This window comes from Spea bombifrons, chromosome 2 (assembly GCF_027358695.1).
Source record: "Spea bombifrons isolate aSpeBom1 chromosome 2, aSpeBom1.2.pri, whole genome shotgun sequence".
In the NCBI taxonomy this organism is placed as follows: domain Eukaryota; kingdom Metazoa; phylum Chordata; class Amphibia; order Anura; family Pelobatidae; genus Spea; species Spea bombifrons.
The window spans coordinates 27878718-27899499 of NC_071088.1; the positions used below are offsets into that span (position 1 = coordinate 27878718).

The 20782-nt window shown below is 37.9% G+C and overlaps 1 protein-coding gene and 1 long non-coding RNA gene across 2 annotated transcripts in view; both read right to left on the reverse strand.

The window, feature by feature from the left end:
* LOC128474878 (uncharacterized) overlaps nucleotides 1-20782 on the reverse strand; it is a 152278-nt gene that overhangs the window by 54817 nt on the left and 76679 nt on the right. The gene's annotated exons all lie outside the window — the stretch shown is intronic.
* The window catches only part of CNKSR2 (connector enhancer of kinase suppressor of Ras 2), a 116525-nt gene that overhangs the window by 54294 nt on the left and 41449 nt on the right, over nucleotides 1-20782 (reverse strand). The window contains exons 10-11 of the mRNA XM_053457286.1: nucleotides 6425-6571; nucleotides 5902-5946 (exon numbers count right to left, since the gene is read on the reverse strand). Of these exons, the coding sequence (XP_053313261.1) occupies nucleotides 5902-5946; nucleotides 6425-6571 (192 nt within the window). The remainder of the gene's footprint in view (nucleotides 1-5901; nucleotides 5947-6424; nucleotides 6572-20782) is intronic.

Below are 20782 nucleotides of genomic sequence, written 5' to 3' on the forward strand. Positions count from 1 at the left end.
GAAGATTTACCATCATTCTCTGTCTGCAGTTTGATAAATTATGCACTAACATATCCTTTCCACTTCATTTAATGTAAAATTAAGTCTATATCTCTCTGAAAAGCATAATCATGTAGGAATTTCTTTTTTAAAATGCACATCAGAAAGCCACTAGCAGCAGTTTAACGGGAAGGACGCAGATAAAAGAATTATAGACTATTGCCTGCGCTGCATTTGTTTTAATTTAGTCTAGAGGGAAACATAAGGGAAAACCTGTAGGAATGCAAAAGAGATCTCACTCGTTCAGACGGCATCCAGATTTCCAAGGCTTGCTAAAGCTCTCAAAGTCAAACCCATGCAGTAGAAGAATGTGTTTTTATTTAAGCTGTTTGCGATGTAAAGTGCTGGAGAGTGAGAACACTGTGATACACTCATACCCAACAGCCATTCTGGGCTTCTCGAAAAGACAACACTGGGACGGAAAGAGGGGTAGAGAATTTTGGGTTCCTTAGAGACACTATAAAGTAAAGTATGCCGCTTACTGACACCTGGGGCAAAATGTTCTTGTATGACAAATATAATGTAGCAGGAGCCCAGACATTTAAATGGATCTGAGCTCCAGGTTGATCACCTACACATGGTGATATTGAACATTCCTCCTCCCTAATCATTCTGTGTCCTTAGAGACTACCGAAGCTCAGCAGAGAAGAAAAACACAACAGCCTAGTCTGTCTTATGAAAAATCCAGCCCTATGTACATTTATAATAACCAAAAAATCCTTAATATAGATAAATAAGTCTGCAGAGGTGAACCACAGACTTATATGCCATCCTATCGCATACACAAATACACTAATTACCAAAATAAGAAATGATTTCCTTAAACAAACACACGTGTACACATGTACAATACATCCACACATCCACAATAAATCTATCTGCACATATTTTACAATCACACTATGCATTTTTGTATCAAAGAACAGGGTTTTCATCTAAAGGGAACTTTGTTTTTGGATAAAAGACCACAGTGTCCAATTCAAAAAGGAAAATGTTAAAAATGCACAAGCTCCAGCCAGCATGAAGTCATCGGAAGACCACCCAATTGTAATGTCCATAAAATATACGTAATTGAAGAATTTGAACTTTGCTTAAAATATGAAGAAAAAAAATCAAACAATTGTTCATTATCTTTGGGTGTTGCTTTAAAAACCATGAATACAGAAGACGTATATTATCTTTTAAGATGGTGTACAAAACAATATTTTTATGAAAGACTACCTGATGGTGTTTCAAGCCCATGAACTTCAGTGCTTGTAGAAAATATCCTTATTCTGTTATTTAGTTTGTGCCTTAAAAATTGCCCTTACATTTTTTTTTTTTAAATCTTTGCATGAATTATTGCATAGTATGGAGAACGCAATGTGTAGTAGGACTGTATCCCAAGCAAGTTCCTTGCTTCCTAATAAAAAGGTAATCAGAGCCTCTTGAAATGTGTGTATATAGCGTTATATAATTATATACAATCTCAGTAAATGTATTTCTGTTTTGCGCTACTGTGCATACCCAGGGGAGAGGTATAACTAATGGTAGTACTTTTGATTATACGCATACTCATACCGGGGACCTCTCTAAGAGTATCGCCCGGAGACTCGGGGTGAAACATGCTTCTGCGGTTCACCACAGAGAAACTCCATGTTGTGGAAGCGTCATTGCAGCAGACCACCACTCCCGGCGCGCTTCTCCTAAAAAAAGAGCAGCTTTCAGTGGGTCCCCCGCTGACATTAGTGGACCACCTGCCATTGTCAGAGGACTGCCTACCCGCAGCCCAAAAAGGGATCCCAGGTATGAGCATGATTCCTTTTACACTTACTTTACATCCTTGTCCCTGTAGAACTTGCAAAGGCATTCATGTATGAGAGAAAAGGGAGGCACAACTCAAGGTTTTTTTTGCTAAAAGGACAGTTGCCATGAGAATCTGCCTTCAAGATTGACCTTCAACTTCCACACCTCACTATACATCATGAAGAGCCACTACTATCAAGTCTCTCAAGTCAAAAGGGCTGAGCTGGTCCTGTATAATGTATATTTCAATTAAAGAAATCTCACTCATTTACTTCTAACGCCAAGCTCTTCCTGCAGCAGGAAGCTCGGTGGAGTTGGCTCCTCATAATGTATAGTAAAGTAAGTTGAAAGCACATAGTTAACTCCCGCATCAGCGAATAAATCTTTGTGTAAAGTACTGAATAAACTAAGTAAATATTTTTCTGACTCCACCATAATAAATCCATTTAATCTATGCAGTTGAGCATATATGCATATTGCACACAAAGTCCATATGGGTAACAGTAAAGCATATCACAAACTGGCATACATGAGATTAGAGGGGTGATTTGCTATAATTATACAAAAGAAACCCAATGTAGGTCGAAAATACACACAATACCTTTTCTGTACCTTTAATGCACTCACTTGTTTGGGTTGCGGCTCCAATCACTATCTTTCTGGCTGAAGGTGGTGGTCCCACAAGGGCTTATTGACTGTTTTTACTAAATGTAATGATGAGTAGCACCTGTCATGTCACAGTGTCTGATTCTGGCATGGAAGCAGGAAACGAACAATTGCTTCGGCAAGCTGCCACGCTAATAGAACTACTTTTTTAAGGCTTGTTGGTTTGTTTGTTTGTTTTTTGAGTTAAGTTTATTGCAGTATACACAAAGCATGCAATGTACTGCAATGCAGCACATCCTGATAGCATCATCGGCAAAAGCAGTCAATGCAAACATACGCAAGCAATTACCGAGTCACAGGACTGGGCAATTTACACATATTTACAAACCTCATATCGTGCAATGAATAGAGGTTTGCTGGAGATTTAGTGACCTGGAGAGCCAGAGAAGATGCGCTTCACCTGGAGTCTCCGGAATAGACCGGGAGAGACATATATATGCCGACAGGGCCAGTTAGACAAAATAAGTGACTTTTGGTACAGGAAATAGTTGAAATTGTTCCTAATTTTTAAACAAATATTATAACTCCAATCTATTTTGAATTTAGTCAAGTTAAAATCCGTGAAGTCAATAGTTTCCCATCTTACAACAGTGATCTGGTTTTTTTTTCGTATTTTCTAATTTTTCCCTTTCGAGTGCGCTCTTAAATGACAAAGGTTAGACCAGGCAAGGCACCATACTTGGCATGACTTAGAACATTACCCATTTATTGTCAGCAGACTTGCTAATATAATAAAATTAGTGGGGAAGGGTGTTGGTTTTACAATGAAAAGCTAAGTCCCGGTGGGTTAATTAATCCACCATAAAGACAAGTGTCTTCTATTTACTGCACTTCTGGTCAGCAGCAATCAGCAACGTGATCAATAATACATACAGACTAAGCAAGTTCAGGTACATAAATCTTATAAGATGAATTCACTCTGATAGCTATGGGTTATTTTAATCAGCCATTGGCAATAAAAGCCAACAATTAACATTTTAAATGTAATATTTATTAAATAAAAAAAACTCCATTATTAACCTGTATGTTAGCTGGAGGGTCAAGAACAGAGATTACATATCGACTATGCTTGGGACACTAAATACCTTCACATTTATTGATGTGCTGATAGGAAAGGAATATTGTGGTAAAATAAACTTCAAGACAACTTTTCTGCAAAAACAGGTTTCAACCCCAGCAACATAAGTTTGCCACTCATGGGGTTTAACGAACAGAGCCATTTCAAAGTTACCCTAAACACAATGTGGTATGTTAACACCACTAAGCAAGATGATTTCATTTAGAGGGAAATGAATTTTATATATATATATATATATATATATTTATATTTTTTTATTATTATTATTTTTTTCAGGCATCTCTATACAATGGGGTTATATCACATAATACCGGTACTTTACATGTCGAATTTTTAAACGTCCTATTAATGATTTTCAAAGAAAAGGTACCCTCGGAAGAAATAGATTTAACACAGAAAAATGACTTTACTCAGGATGTAACATTTTCAGGCTTCGGAACACAAAAGTTGCTAATTTTTAAAATATGGTCAGGACATACCAAACAACAGACATTACAGTTGTGGTATGATTTTCTGCTTTGTGACATTTTTAAGCATGAAATACTTGTTTTCACTCCTCAGTGACGTTCAGATCTGGATTTTGATTCCTGAACCTTAAATTTCTTGTCCATTGACCATTCTTATAAAAACTTGCCTATGTGTTTTTCAAGTCATGCTGCAAGACCCAATTGCTCCTCAGTTTATGGCCAGATATTCTCCTGAAGAATTCTCTATTACAAAATAAAAACAATGATTCTATCAATAATGACAATGTTCAGGGTCTGGTGCACCAAAGTCTCTGACATCACTGTGCTTGTCCTGGTTCATAATGTGGAATGCTGTATTTGTTTTTTCACTAGATATAACCCATGTTACCCAAAAGCTTCCACTTTGACTCTTCAGAACTCTTGAGTTGCATCTATGGGCTTTTAGGCAAACTCTAGACAAAGCAAATGTATGTTCTGGAGTTCTTAAACAGAGTTTGGCAGAACACCCCCTCCTGGAAAGCTTGACCTCTCCTTGTGGCTCTGACAAAAGGTTTAGTGGAAACCAGTGCCTTATAAATGCAAGTTTAACCCTTTCTAAACAACTGCAGTCTCTGAATCCTTGCATTCTGTTAGCTTCAATCTGATAGCAAGGACCATAGGCAGTCAAATATATATCGGGAAGCACTAGTCTAAATCAGTTCTGTTTTATCGTTCATACTTTTTCTGTACGTTACTACAAAACGAATGTAAAAATAGGCAAAAATGCAGAAAAATCCAGACATTAGGCAAATGTTTTTTTACACAACAGTAGAGGCTAATGACCTGCTGTTTCAGCCGGGACTCTACACCGAGCACTTTTCAATGCAAAAATGTCTACAGTGCAGCATTATGTGGGACATGACATCATCACCATATCTCCTACTGACATCCTAGTAGGAAAAGCAACACACACATATATATATATTTTTTTTTTTTTTTTTTTTTTTTTTTTTTTTTAACTTTAGCCAGAGTATATGACGGATCAACAAAGCTACGTCTGAGGTTTATGTTCAATTCATTTTTCCCTCTTGCTCATATGAAATTTCCAGTGGAGCAAATACCAAGACAGATTTTTCAATTAAAAGGCAACGTCTAGTACCCGGTACTGCTTAAACTTTCAAAAGCCATGCGTCTTTACTCGCAATAAGTCTCTTACTCCTCAAAGAAAGAAAGTTGGTGCTCTGCAGCTCTCCAGGGGCCAGATCCAGACCCTCCAAGCAAGTACACACCAGGAATATAGGTAAGCGGCACTCAAGTTCACTGCCATCTAATACATTCTGTAAACTTTGCTGTTATGGATTGAGAAAAGCATAAACCGCTTTGCGCTAGGTGCTTCATCATAAGCTTTAAAATTACACGTTTACAAAATATTTGATGGGAGCGAACTTGAGTGCCACTTACCTATTATTCCTGGGGGGTACCTAGTACTGCTTGCAATTATAATCAATAACTAAGTACAAAGTCAGTTTTGAAATTAAGGTTTACACTGACACTTCATTATTTAGCAATCAATCAAATACAAAACCAAACTGCTAAATATGTATTGTTTTCATACAAGAGATGGAAAAGCAGAATGAACGTAGAAGATAGCTTTCAAACGTCTATGGGTCAGCAATAAACAAGACTAAAGAAAAACGTTCTTAAGGACGAACAGTTCTATCACCTGAACTCAAGTATGGCCATTATTAATTCTGGCCAGGACTAAAATTGCTACCACAGTGCAGTTTTTCAACCAACAAAAAAGCAAGGTTAACATTAAAAAGTAAAAGAAACAATTCAAAATCGCTTTCATGCTTCACTAAAAAGCTAGTAACTTGAGATGCTTACTGATAAACGTGTCCAGGAATAAGTTTTCATTTCATCATCATACCACTAAAAAAATAAGAGGACACTCATTATGATTCAATTATAGTTTGGCGAAATATGCAAACTACTAGAATAAATGTATAATTAAAATCTATTGAAAATGTCATACTTGCTATTCTGTTTATTAATGTGGACCTCTCATGCAGCAGCACTTCAGATTTTTGCCACAATTCGTTTGTAGAACATGTAGATTTATTATATTAGTATTTTTTTATATATATAATTATCTAGTAATCCAGTAATTAAATGCATGCTTATTTCCTATTTATTCGAAGGTATAGTATCTCTGGCTATCCAATTTAGGAAATCAGCTAAATACTACACAAGTTGTCCGAGTGTGGCACGGCTGCCCAGTTTGCCATACAAGTGACCTTGAAAGTCACATTTAGACTGTATGCTGCTGAGATGAGGCACATTTTAAGCATTGCAGAGACCACCTATGGCTAAAATGATGGCGTATGACTTATGGTTAAGCTTTTATTACCTGCAGAGCAAGAGGCTTCCATCTCATATTTTTCAGTAAAGCTGGAGCTGAGGTTAGCATGCTCTGAGGTCGCTTTTTCAAAGTTAAGATAACACCACTCGGGTCCTCTCGTAGTGCATTCACCAAATTTTTCAACTGCCACCCCACCTGGTAACCAGCAAAATTATTACAATAAAATTGAGGCATTGTAGTCATAAAGTAATGATCCCCCCTTTGATAAAGAAAGGGGGAATAAAAGAGGTGATATGGATGATCGCTGTATCTATAATTGGCAGGTGTAGGCAGATTCAGGAAATGCAAATGTCCTCCATTGATATGTTCTATGATTGCATGATCATTACAAAATTTCGGTTTGAATATGAGAACTGAAACATAAAAAAAAAGTGTTGGGAGGGGGCTATTTAATGGAGATCTATCGTCTTTATGTTTTTAGCTTGTTCATTTATGTTTGGCAATCAGTGATTTAGAGACATTTGGCTTGCAAGTTTAGAACTACTTTACATCAGGGAACCCGAGATAGTTGGCAAAAGGGTATTCTTTATTTTATTCTGTTATTATTGCCTTGGCCCCCCTTTTATGTAACATTAGCCACAGAAAAATATCTTAATTGGATACCAGAAATGTAATAGGTATTGGGAGAGTGGCTGGGATGCAGGTGGAGTGACTTGTGAAAAGCAAACCGGGTCATTTTCATTTTTGACACCAACTAGGTAACAATACTAACTCAATTTTATGCAAAATAAAGCTGAAAAGAAGATCAGCAATAAGGAATTCAACATTCAGTATATTTTTGCAAATTTCATCTTTAATATAAGACGGACCTGAGACCCGGGGAAGCAGCACTTCACCCAGAGACTCCGGGTCAAACCCAGAGAGTTCTCAGGTATGCAGATACGGCTAACATTGCTTTCTAGAGTAGATTACTTGACATACTTTTAAACCACAATAAAATTTAAATTCATTTAAAGAAAATTTGAGAAGCCCTTGGGATTTCAATTTTTAAAATGTATATTTAAGTTAGAAATAAGTTACATTTGCACAATTTGTTACGTGTTTGATGCAAAACATAGCAAACATGCTAGCAATCTCAATTAAATTGTATTTTACACAATCCTACTATGTTATAGGGAGAACATTTATAACATTATGTAACATTACATCTCTCTAAAAATACACAACATGGTGTAAAAGCCATTTCATGTCAACACGTTATGGCCTTTAAAGCTACAGTGCACACAATTTCAAGCAATTTATTGTGCACCCAGCCGTGTGTTACGTGAGCACATGAAGCAATGTAGAGTAATACCGTTTTCATAATACAGTAATTTTGTATACAAAATGAAAATAGCATGTAGCATTTAAGCAAGAAACTGTGATGGTCAAGCATGCATCTCATGCCATGTTGAACATTCAAAGCATGTTGCAATATTTTTCATGCTTTCAAAATAAGTTCAAAAATTCAGACCAGTGCAAATAAAAAAACTAAATTAAAACATACTCACACCTATTTCCATGTTTAATGTCATATATATATATATATATATATATATATATATACACACACACATACATACATATATATACACATATATATATTATATACATACACACTTTCATATATTTATGAATCTTTGTTTTAAACAATATTAAATCTAAACATGGGAGATTGTTATATTAACACAGACCTTAAATCTGTGTCGAGCTCTGGATAACCTACCCTGGCACCAATCGAATATCAATAGTAACGCGGCGTCACTTACTACCTGTTTTACATTTGAGCCGCCTCGCTACAAAACCTATTGGGACCCAATTTTTAAAAGTTTGAAGGTTGATTAAAGGGGGTTGAGAGTGGCCTTAAACTGACAGAACATACGCAGACATGGAAGAAACATATGTCAAGATCCCCGTGCTTTTAAACTGTCCTATGCCCCTAACATTGTATGCACTCAACAGTGAAAAAATGGGAAGTTATTCAGTACATTACTCTGATACTGGGACTGTAGAGACAGATCCTTACGTCACACCATCAAAGTACTCATCACTAGAGCTGAAACAACGAATCGATAAAATCGATAATAATCGATAACGGAAATCATCGATAACGATTTCCGTTATCGATTAATCGAGTGATCAATTCGTTGTTGGAGCACTCGGCTCCTTTTACTTACCTCCGCGAGCGTTCCCCGCTTCTGCTACACGCTCTGCAGTCTCCGCCTTCTTTTAGCTACGTGACGGATGTGACGCGTTCCGGAGGTAAGTATTCTTCATGTCTATGTGCACGGATCGCACAGAGCCACTCGCACAGAGCGAATCGCTCTGTGCGAATGGAGCCACTCGCACAGAGCGGTTCGCTCTGTGCGAGTGGCTCCACTCGCACAGAGCGGTTCGCTCTGTGCGAGTGGCTCCATTCGCACAGAGCGGTTCGCTCTGTGCGAGTGGCTCCATTCGCACAGAGCGGTTCGCTCTGTGCGAGTGGCTCCATTCGCACAGAGCGGTTCGCTCTGTGCGAGTGGCTCCATTCGCACAGAGCGGTTCGCTCTGTGCGAGTGGCTCCATTCGCACAGAGCGGTTCGCTCTGTGCGAGTGGCTCCATTCGCACAGAGCGGTTCGCTCTGTGCGAGTGGCTCCATTCGCACAGAGCGGTTCGCTCTGTGCGAGTGGCTCCATTCGCACAGAGCGGTTCGTGAGTGTGGGTGCAGGGCAGAGTGGGGGTGGGGGTGCAGGGCAGAGTGGGGGTGGGGGTGCAGGGCAGAGTGGGGGTGGGGGGTGCAGGGCAGGAGACTGGGTGCAGGGCAGAGTGGGGGTGGGGGGTGCAGGGCAGGAGACTGGGTGCAGGGCAGATTGGGGGTGGGGATGCAGGGTGTGAGTGTGGGTGCAGAGCAGAGTGGGAGACTGGGTGCAGGGCAGAGTGGGGGTGGGGATGCAGGGCAGGGTGTGAGTGTGGGTGCAGGGCAGAGTGGGTGCAGGGCAGAGTGTGAGTGTGGGGGCAGGGCAGAATGTGGGGGCAGGGCTGGGTGCAGGGCAGAGTTAGAGACTGGGTGCAGGGGCACAGTGCAAAGTGCTGGGTGCAAAGTGCCAGTGCTGGGTGCAAAGTGCCAGGGCTGGGTGCAAAGTGCTGGGTGCAAAGTGCCAGGGCTGGGTGCAAAGTGCAAAGTGCTGGTGCAAAGTGCTGAATGCTGGGTGCAAAGTGCTGGATGCAAAGTGCCAGGGCTGGGGCAAAGTGCTGGGTGCAAAGTGCTGGGTGCAAAGTGCCAGGGCTGGGTGCAAAGTGCCAGGGCTGGGTGCAAAGTGCTGGGTGCAAAGTGCTGGGTGCAAAGTGCAAAGTGCTGGGGCAAAGTTTCTTGAACAGTAATAGTCCACCTCTTTTCAGAATGTTTGGGGTTATTTTGTTTCATAAATATTGTGTTTGGGTTCTTGTACTTTGAAAATATTGTTTTTTATTACATCATAACAAAATAAGAATGTTAATGTAAATTTTAAGTTGTTTTTTAACATCCAGTTCATTAAATTCTTTTAAATAAACGAAAAATTTGCATATTGTTTTTTTTTATCCGATTAATCGATTAATCGAAAAAATAATCGGCCGATTAATCGATTATTAAAATAATCGTTAGTTGCAGCCCTACTCATCACAGTACACTTTTCAACAATGTACTGTCTTTTTTCTTCACATGCTATTCGCTACACCAAAAATACAGCCAAGAAAGTGAACACGTATAAAAATCAAAGGCTTGTCGACCTCCATGTTTATTTTATCAAGCAGTATCCAAGATCAAACAGTTTGAGTCATTAGCAAAACGCTATGGTAAACATGCATTTGACCGTAATAATTACAATTAGACGACCGTATTACACTAGACAATTTCTGTTCATTTCTGACCCTAGCAATGTATCAAACTGTGTTCATTTGCATATGCTTTCGGATAAATAAAACAGGCCTGTATAATTCTATAAACTGTAAGGTGAGGAAAGCATAAATGCAGATCTAAATAACATTCCTTAAGAGCTCTCTAATTGCTGTAAATGCAATCTTCTTACAGCTATTGCTAAAGTACAAATCTGATCATAAAGTGCCTTAAGAATTTAATGTTTCTAAAAGCTTCTCTTTAGCTGCGCGTTCACTTATACACGTAAAAAACAAGCGAAAGGAATGCGTTCTCTGCTATCCCAACTTTTCCATGATCCGTATATCCAAACCTCCCATTTGTTCTCTACCATGCAACTTACTACATCCTACACCTCTGTCAACATCTAGACAACATCGCTTGTGCAAAAAAAAAAATACCCCAAAAATGTAAACCTTCTTAAAACTATTTGAGAGTAATCTGAAATTGCGTGAATGGTATGGAGGTCAACCAGACTTAAGTGCTTGCTTGCCCTTCACAGGACCTTGCAGAATCTTTCTGGACCTGTGTAAGAACCTGGATTGGTTTTGGCATGACTTTGACTCAGCTCATGTCTCACCCATTGTGAGAATAACGTATTCATTATACAGTCTCCACATTCTCAGTGCCACTCAAGACTACTCAAAATCACAATTCCACACCAGGAGATAATCTGCAACATATAATCGAGATTCAGTTCTTTTTCCGCAGATGAATAAGTCAAAACGTCTCTTTGTATTCCAAGCTGGAGAATAAAGGAGGAAATGAAGAGTAACATTTCACATTTTCACTCTAATAAGGGTAATATGTTATAATGGTATAATGTAGTTGGGCAGTGAAGAATATAGAACAAGTAATTACCCAAAACAGACGACGTCTTCAAAAGCCAACCACACATTCCTAAAAGGTACGCCAACAATACATACTGGGCAGCTTTGCACTAATGCATAGTTAACATGGGGAGATTACTCTCCTCACCCACTGAACTATGCAGAACCAACCCATTATCCTTAATCACGCACAATGAAATAACCAAGCTGAAACTACGGATCTCCTGCAAAGTCAACTGCAAAACCGCCCTTCACCAAATGAGCTTCAATGAAAAATGAACAGTTCAGGAAAGTTAAATACCAGTAAGGGAAAGGAGGCGAGGACAGGTAAATCATCAAATCCTTTTCTTATAAAATTTCTCATCAACAGCTAGAATTCCTAGTCTGGCAGCACGTGGCACTTTCTAATAGCTCTAAATGCCTCAATACATATCATGGTTATGGTTAATGCAATAACACAAGAATTATTATCACAATCCCAATCATAGGTGCAGCTAAACTTCCAGACTGATATTTGTTTTTTTCACATGCTCATTTGACCTAGTTCTTTCATATCTAATATTAATTTTCCTTTGCATTACCCTCCTGCCAAATCCGTCCTGTCTCTCTGGTTTATTTCAAACATTATTTATTCAACAATCCCATGCCATTTACCAATAAACAGTATTGTCCCTTTAAAAAATATTTTCTTTATATATAATATATATAATATATATATATATATATATAAATTCATATTTCAGATTTTCCACAATTTTCTTTTAAAATGCTTTACTGAGACTGCAAACAGCCGAACTATTAATCATAACCTAATCAAAGCCTCAGTATTAGAAGGCCAAGCGATAAGGTGGTAATTGCAACAACAAAAAAATAATGCCCCAACTATGTCTTAAAGGAGGAGGTCTTTGTTAATGGCAGATGATATTATCATTAACAGGTCGACATCAACATAATTAAAAATATGAAATAAGGGACAAAAAAAACAAGAAAAATGAGTAGAAATTCTGGATTAGACAAGAATTAAATATAACTCATTAGAAAGAGAAAAGGAAAAGAGGAAAAAAGCATTAAGCTGAACAGGAGGTCTTTCAAGGAGTGATTTGGACGCTGTATCTCTCTCCCCTACCGACAATGACAGGAAGAGTAACTTGATAACTGCTAATTCAACAGGTTGTAAAGTCCTACACACCCAGAACATGTAAAAGGAACTTTAGCATCTCCTCCCCGGCACAGACATCCTTTACTATTCACAGGGATATTTATAGAGATACACGATACCCATCTCTGCTACACGATGCATGTTAACTGGGTCTTTATGTCCCAGTGGCTATGAGTGCATCGGAAACATCTTCATATCCAAGCCTATCTTAACTTTATATGCGCACATAAAACAACAAAACATCTCACATTTTTGTTTTCTTGCTGTATCGCTTACGGCTCACGATGTTAAAACAATGTCATGCTTCACTGCGAGAAGAGAACCGGTGAATACCAATGTCTCATTCAGTACCTGAGTAAGTCTCGTTTTTGCTTCTCTCGCCTATCACTTGAAGAAATTACTCCTGCGGAGAATACAAATTTTCACTTTCCATCAGCATGTCCGGCCACAGTACCCCCTGCTACCAACAAATGAACGATTGTATGGCAATCATGTGCGCACCGGCATCTGCATAGAAAATCCTTCATCAAATGCTCCAATATGGCAATTTTTTTCAATCAGCCAAGTAATTAATAATGATTATCTCTAGTGGTTTTACAACAGATGCTCATGCTGTGGAAACTGTTAAACAACACTAAAGACGTCCACAGAAAACAATGGTATTTCTCTCTTTAGTACCAGGGATACACGGTGTCTTGTTTGGGAATGATTTGTACCCATACTATAAATTGTTACAGAAATTATTCTGACCAATAAAAAAATCATAATGATTGATTGGTATATTTTCTATAGAAGAGACATGTATGGTATTTAATATACATGATGTAGTCGGATTACTAAAACCCATAGTTGCAGCGTATAGCTTAACTATGATGGGCAAAGAGACAAGGGTTTCCATACCTATCAACATTAAGGATTATAAGGCCAGGAAATATAAGACAGGTTTAGCCAGCAGAACATTTGAAGCTAGGTGGACATGCAGGAATGCCAGCCCAATGATTAAACAACAGCGCATTGCAAATGTACAGTAGCAGTAGTTATCAGCTATAATACCCTTAACGTTGACAAAGTTACAGGATTAAAAGGACTTGAATCCCAAAGAGGATCGTATAAAATGCGTATGAAATAAGGACTTCAAACAGTGTCAGGCACTGATCCAGAACACTGATCCAGAACACTTGGAAGGTGTGCTTAGATGCGAGTATGAAATAGGATTGCCGATGCCAACCAACGTGAACGTTTCTATGATCATTTTTGCGAGGTTCGCAAGCTGTGTATCCATAAAAAAAGATTGTTTCCATACTTTAGGTAAGGTTCATGATACATCCACTGGTGTAACATGCCAGATAGAACTACCCCAATTACTGTGAATCCTTATAAACGTTACAGTCCATGGGAACGCCAATCATAAGTAAATCATCTTATATCTGTGGTTAGTAACACATTTAAAAGGAATCGGTACAGAATAGTTTTTTTGTTATTTTCCCAATGTGGACAATGCATTGACGATGTAGTAAATAAACATTCTGCACATCATAATTAGCAGTCTCTTCCGTGTTCTGAAAGGACATACCGACCAACTTCATTACATGGACGTTATCCTCAGCAATCACGCTGGTGTGGCAAGTACCTTAAACTTGTTTTACACAAAAGGTTATAATCACTAATGTCCTTGAACATTAAAAACGCAGATGAACACTCTGGATGCTTAATTTATGATGTTGAACATGAATTACCTTATGTTAGAAAGAATGTCAATAATAATAATAATAATATTATCCTGTGCCTGTAAAATGGAGGCCATCCGACCTAATCTACCAGCACTTTGTAGGATGAACATCTATTATACCTGCTTTACTACAAATATTCCCTGGATAAGCACAGGTTAAAGCCATGCATACCATTGTAAACGTAAAATGCACGCTCACATCTCAGACAGAATAACTTTGCCTCGTCTTAGTTATATTTCAGGTTTTATTTTAGCTAAATAGGGGACTTGATATTTTATGACCGCAGAATAAAAAGCCAAAACAATTTATTCTGCCGTATTAGTTTGACCGTGTTTTTAAATATTCAACACAAGTGGTAAGACGGTGGGTTTGTGTAAATCTTTAATACCGCTCATGAATATGCATCACAGTTTTGGGAACCAGATTAAAAGAGGATTGTCTAATTGGGTTAGAAATAGCTTCATGGGAGAGAGTATATCTCTCTTGTTCCATACGTCTACTAACTGTAGGTTAATAGGTTTTAATGAGGCAACAGTGCTGCCATCTTACTTAATGGCAGCCCTCTCTACAACAGTAGAACTACATCCTACAACGCTATATACACACATACAAAAAATGTACGTGGAAAATGGCTAGACCGAAGCCAGGCTGGCCAAGGTTATAATCCAGCAATTTTCAGGAGGTCAGATAATTGGGAATGATGAAAATTTTCACATAGAGATTCTATTATTCAGTAGAATATATTATTCAACAGGGAATTATGAAACCTTTCACAAAGACGGTATTATTCCATTGGGTACACTCCAATGTGCCATAGAAAGAAAAAAGTTACAAGAACTCACAGACAGACCAATGCATTATACAATATATAATTCTCTCTAGACATATAATTTGTAAAGCTTTCCCCAAGTCCATCGGAAGAACACGCGTTAAAGAGAAAAGCAACATCATGCAGGTGCTGTTCTGTTATTTCAAGCAAAAAGGAACACAAAGGTGTGATTTGTCATGGGGTTAGAGAGATTTTAAAGGTATTCGAGCATTTGGCAGAACTATGGGGGAGGATTAACATTTGGCAACACCTTAGGTAAAGGTTCTTGGACTGCTTGTACATGATCTGTAAATCTGACAGCTACATTTAATGTTAGGAAATAAATGGCCAGAAAAAAATGCCTCTAACTTAGGTGGGAAGCAGGACGGAAAACAATGTCATATAATGGATGAGCTGCAATAATTACTGGCTTACTCGTTCCAAATGCTGAGAAGAGTAGAAGTTTAAACATAGTTGCCCGAGATTTTACAAAATCAGCCAAGCATGCTCTAGGTAATCCCTGCCAAGGAAACTAAATTTGTATGACTAAACAGGAATAAAAAGTACTTAAAAAAAAAAAATCACTATAATGCAGACAAGTTATTTATTATATTACTTAATGATCTATAAAAGTTTGGAGAGGACCCAATACAGGAAAATCAGTTTAGCTTCCTGATTATTGAGTGACATCATCATACACATGGACATTGTAAAAATATATATTATGGATAATATGTTGTGACAACGTTGCAAAAAGATTTAATAATCTACAATGTATGATGTAGCATGTTCCTAAGTGTCACTTCTAGAGCTTTTTAAACCAACTATAATAGAACATGTAGCTACATCATGATCTTATTAGTCGCTATTAAAGAACAGTTGTGATGTTACTGTCCAGATCATTAAGCCCTCGCGCTGTTATCTATATATAACCATTCAATCGCCACAAACTTTCTGTTATGCCAGTACCTTTTGCTTTTACATCCAGAACTAATTTAGATATTTTTTTTTTAATTTAGCCAAACAAAACACTGCTTTCCGATAAGGCAGATAATGAAGAAAAGGAACATATAAGCAAAGATAACCTCATGTGAAAATGCTATGCCATGAGGACCATCATTGTACAAGCAAAATATATTTTGTTAGTTTAATATCCCTGACACCCCCCCAATACAGAAGAATGCTTATTATAGTATTCTTCCAAAACAAAAATAATTTCAGGCACTTACCGGACACAGAAGATGCAGCCGCCCTAATCCACCATGGTCCAGCTATTCTTGGCACTGATTGGCCGCATGAAGCAGCAAATCAATGGGAGCACTTTCCACACATGTGCACAGGGTTTAGACCCCGGCACGTGGAGTTCCCAGCGCCAACACTGGAGGAAAGTATATCACGTGCAAGGAGAAGTGTTCGACCAAACACATCTCCCGCTAGCCATTTAGCTGGGGGGGGGGCAAATACATTTAGGGGTATTCTGCAGAATCTTAAAACAGTCTTAAAACACATGTAAAGCAAACTTTTGTTATAGGTTTGTACAATAGTAATCTTAAGTGTTTATATTAAAAAAGCCAACTAACTTACCTTGTGATGTTCACTTCCTAAAGCAATCATTCTCTGTCCTGTAGGGCAGAGCCATTCTTGTTGCGAGATCCTCATTGTCCGAAGATAACTTAGTTGGCTTTTTTATTCTCTCCCTTAAGACAATGGTTGTGTTAATCTTACTTTTAATATAAGTACGGTTTGCCTAATATAAGAAAGTTTTTTACCGATTGGGTTTCTACGAGTCCTATGGTTTATCTTAATAGGATCACTATTTTACTCATGAGGATGAATGTTCTATAGGAGACAATGCAAGCTTGCACCACTGATGGCAAGCTATCAAGCAATGTCTGCTCTCCATTGAGCTTTTCAGACATCTGCAGCTTGGACAGTAAATGTGTATCGCATGATCAATTTTTTGACAATTTCAGCATGATTTGTGTTAAACTTAAATAGCCATGTTTGTAACACGTCCCTTCTCATATTAAAACACAATATATATGACCATACAGAGAACTGAAATGGTATGTGATGATGAATGATATAATTTTGTCAAGAAGCCAAGATTTATTATGTATGCTTATGTTGCTTTTATGTTATATGTTATGAAAAAAAATAATAAATATGATTCAATCAAAAAAACACCACAATATATAACATATTATATAATGAGACTGCATTAACCTATTTTAGAATATATTCAGAGATTTAAACCAAAAAAAAGGCATCAAGCAGATTCCACCAATCACATAGCAAAGGCAAACATTAGGCTTGAACACAGCGTGACCCTACATCTTACCTAAGTGTAGTACGCTGTATAAACTATGTTGCGACTGAATATGCCATCATGGCCTTCAAGATCCATTGCATAACAAATCTCATCTGTCCAAGTTGTGTACCCAAACGTTGCCTCTCTTCTAAAATGTACCTTCAGAAAGTGCTCCGTACAGACTGTGCCGGTTCATAGATGCTGGGAAAATAAGAGAGGCCTCCTCTGTGGCATTCTAGCAACTATGCTTAGATGTTAATCTGCTGAAAATGAGCTAACACATGCACAAACTGAGCTGAAAAGAAATAACCTCACTGCATCTGTAATCATAAACCAAATGTGCCTTACCTTTCTGTTTCCCTGTGTTATTTCCCTACAGACAGGGGCTACGTGGTCTATGCATAATGCATGCGCATAATTCAAAATTACATCGTCTAGCGAGCACTCCATCTTCCAAATATTTGGGCAAACCCTTCTTAAAATATTCTTAATAGGAAAATATTATACTGAACAAACAAGAGCCAGAGAAACTCATGAGAACAAAAAGACTCGACTTGGCCGTCAACAAGGTATCCGCAAAAAATACTTTCCAACTTCAATCTTTTTTGTTGTAACACCACAAGGTCTCAGTAGGCTTCATTAGGACTACATCTCTACCTGCTCTCATGAAAATAAACTTTATAGGACAGTATAACTAACACTAAAACGTATGGTATTTAATCATTTTCTTTTCAATTAGAAGTGAGTAAGCCTGTGAGTGCGCTCCGTAGACTTAAAGCCCCAAAGATAGAGAAGCACTTGTAGCTGTTATTTTTTTAAAACGTTAAATAGCTATAAATTTCTGTATTGAATGATTAATAATAAAATTAATATTTTTTTAATTCACAAAAATATGTAACAGTAGTAGTGCTAGAGGCTCGTGTTAAAACCCAGGCAGCTTACAGCAACTTGTTGCTTGACCAATTGACACTGGTGGAATTCAAGGATCATGGGACATAAAGGAGAATAAAAATGTTTTACCTACACCTTTGTATTTGCAACGCACCAAGCAAAACATTTAAATAAAATAGAGCATGAAACAAAAAAAAAAAAGAACACGAACAATTTGATTCAGTCATTATTTTATCTCATAAGCTTTAGTTGCCATTTAACTAAAAACACTGGCAGGAGACCCAGGTATAGCCCTTACTATGTAACTGTTGTCATTATGTGACCAGCTTATTCCTTCAAGCACATATGGTGTAAACCGAAAAAGAACAATAACCTAAAAGCACGTGCTTCTGTAACAACTCAAAAGAGAGGATTTATCATTATGAAAAGGTGGCACCGGCAGACTAATATATACATGAAACAAAACCTAATAGAACCTATGCAATAGCAAAACATGAATGGCTCATGCAATTCTAATTTGTTTAAGTGTGCATCCAGGCAATTCCAGGCTCTGAAGCTTATTCTTATATCAAAGGTTTGTCAAAAATCTTTGATCTGGAAAGTATACTTCAAAATTCTAGTGCATGGTTGAAGAAGAAGAAGAAAAAAAAAGTATGTTGTCGATACAGAAAATGTCATTTAGAATTTTTCAAACAGTTCAAAAGTTTTATAAACTCATTAAAAAAATCTAGATTTATATTTTTAATTCTGCTAAATACATATGTTAGTTTTTGTGTTCAAGTATGTTAGTATGTGTAAGTCTGGTTGTATGTTAGTGTGTGTATGTGTATTTTACAGGACTCTGACATTTGTTGTTACCCCATTGAGTAGGGAGGCAGTGGTATATATGTGTGTGTGTGTGTGTATATATATAATGTATAGTGTTAAGAGTCAGTGAGTGTGTGTTAGTGTATATTATTGGATAGTCTGTGCTTGTATATAAGAGTGTGGTCTTAGCCTGTGCGTGCGTATGATGTTGTGTGTGATACTGTATGGCATCACCATGAGGGTGTATATCCACTTGTAGTGTTAGAGCGTGTATTAGTGTATGGGGTAAGCATGTCTGTGTATGATGTTAGCATGTGTGCATTACAGTATGGTGTTAGAGTGTGTAAGTGTTTGGTGTTAGCATGAATGTATGTGTGTTAGCATGTGTGTGGGAGTGTTAGCGTACGATGTTAATGAGAGTTTGTGTGTCAGTATATGTTTGCGAGTCGGGCTTCATTAAATACTGCACACAGCTGCCACTAAGCCTATACTTGTCCCTGTTCACACAAGGTGAAGGCAGAGTGATGGGTGAGACAAAAGGTAGGACAAAAGGGGGATCTTAAGGTGGAGTGATGGGTGGAGCCATGGGAGGGGCAAGAGGGTCCAGGTGTTAAGCATGTACTGTGCCCGAAAAAGACGTTCCTGTTGAGGCATCTAAACTGTGCTCTTCTACATGGTGTGTACAAGTTTATAGAGCTACATGGTGATCCAATTCAGAACATCTTTACTTTTTTAAGGGACATCACTAGAACCTCTTGGTTGTCATCATTAAAAAGTCATTACAATGCGGAAAGGGCTGTCAGCTCATTTATAACGCTCCTAGGTATGATGAAATCATTAATGTCCAGTAACACTGTACTACATACTGCATTGTCTGAGCTACTTTCTCCATTCAGAAATCATCCTTCTTTGATGTCCAACAAGCATAACTAAGTAAAGTCAACTGGGATTATCCTTGTTTTGTGTATGACACACTTCAAAAGACACAAGCATCCTGCCAAAGGGAAAGTGTACAGCCAAACGGGCAAAGTCTTTTGTGGTTTTTGTCTAGTCTGTTTAGTGTTCACACCATAATGCAGACAAAGTTATTCTAAGCATCAATCCTCTATACTGCTTGTGAAAATCCGTTTGCAGGAAGGTTGAGCTAATGTCCCTTGCTAATCAGGATGATTAAAATTGCCATCATTCAACAAAATGTAGCTCAAGTAAAATTTGAGCAACTGCTTAATCTATTATTACACATGCAGAACACACTTCCAAAGTTAACATAGTAATGCAAACTTTAAAACCCACTAACCCTTATTTACAGATGCATTTATAGTTTCCTTAAGGTGAAATACACATTGTACTCAATTCCCTTTTTCCTTGCATCCAAATGATCATCATTCATTCAGTCATCGCAGGCTGAATCAAAATATTACTGTAAGGGAATTGCTCACCAGATTTGTAAATTCTTTAAATAAAAAAAAGCAACATAAAATATATCGATAGTAAATTAAGATTCAGGAGGCTGTGTACATGGATATTTTTGATCATAGTTGACAAGACACAGACAACCCCGTCCCAGACCCACATGCCTGTTTAAAGGGAAAGTAATAACCGATTTGCCACAGAGGAAATTAACTAATTTGACTAAATTGACTAGCTGTACCAAATGGTTCTTCTGCTGTCAAATTCTATGTTTCTATGTTTACATGGTTTAGTTCCATTAAGCAAACAGTCAGTATTATGCTCAAATTCACACACAGGAACAAAGGTAATTTTAACCGACTTGACACTAAAAGATGAAATTATAAATCATATTATTTCATTAGAGTAGCTCATTTAATAAGATACCGTATTTGTCCGAATATAGGCCGCACCTCCCCCCAAGTCTTTAAAATGGGGGCGTGGCCTACAATCCGGGTTTATCGCAGGGATGCGCAATTCATATCGCCC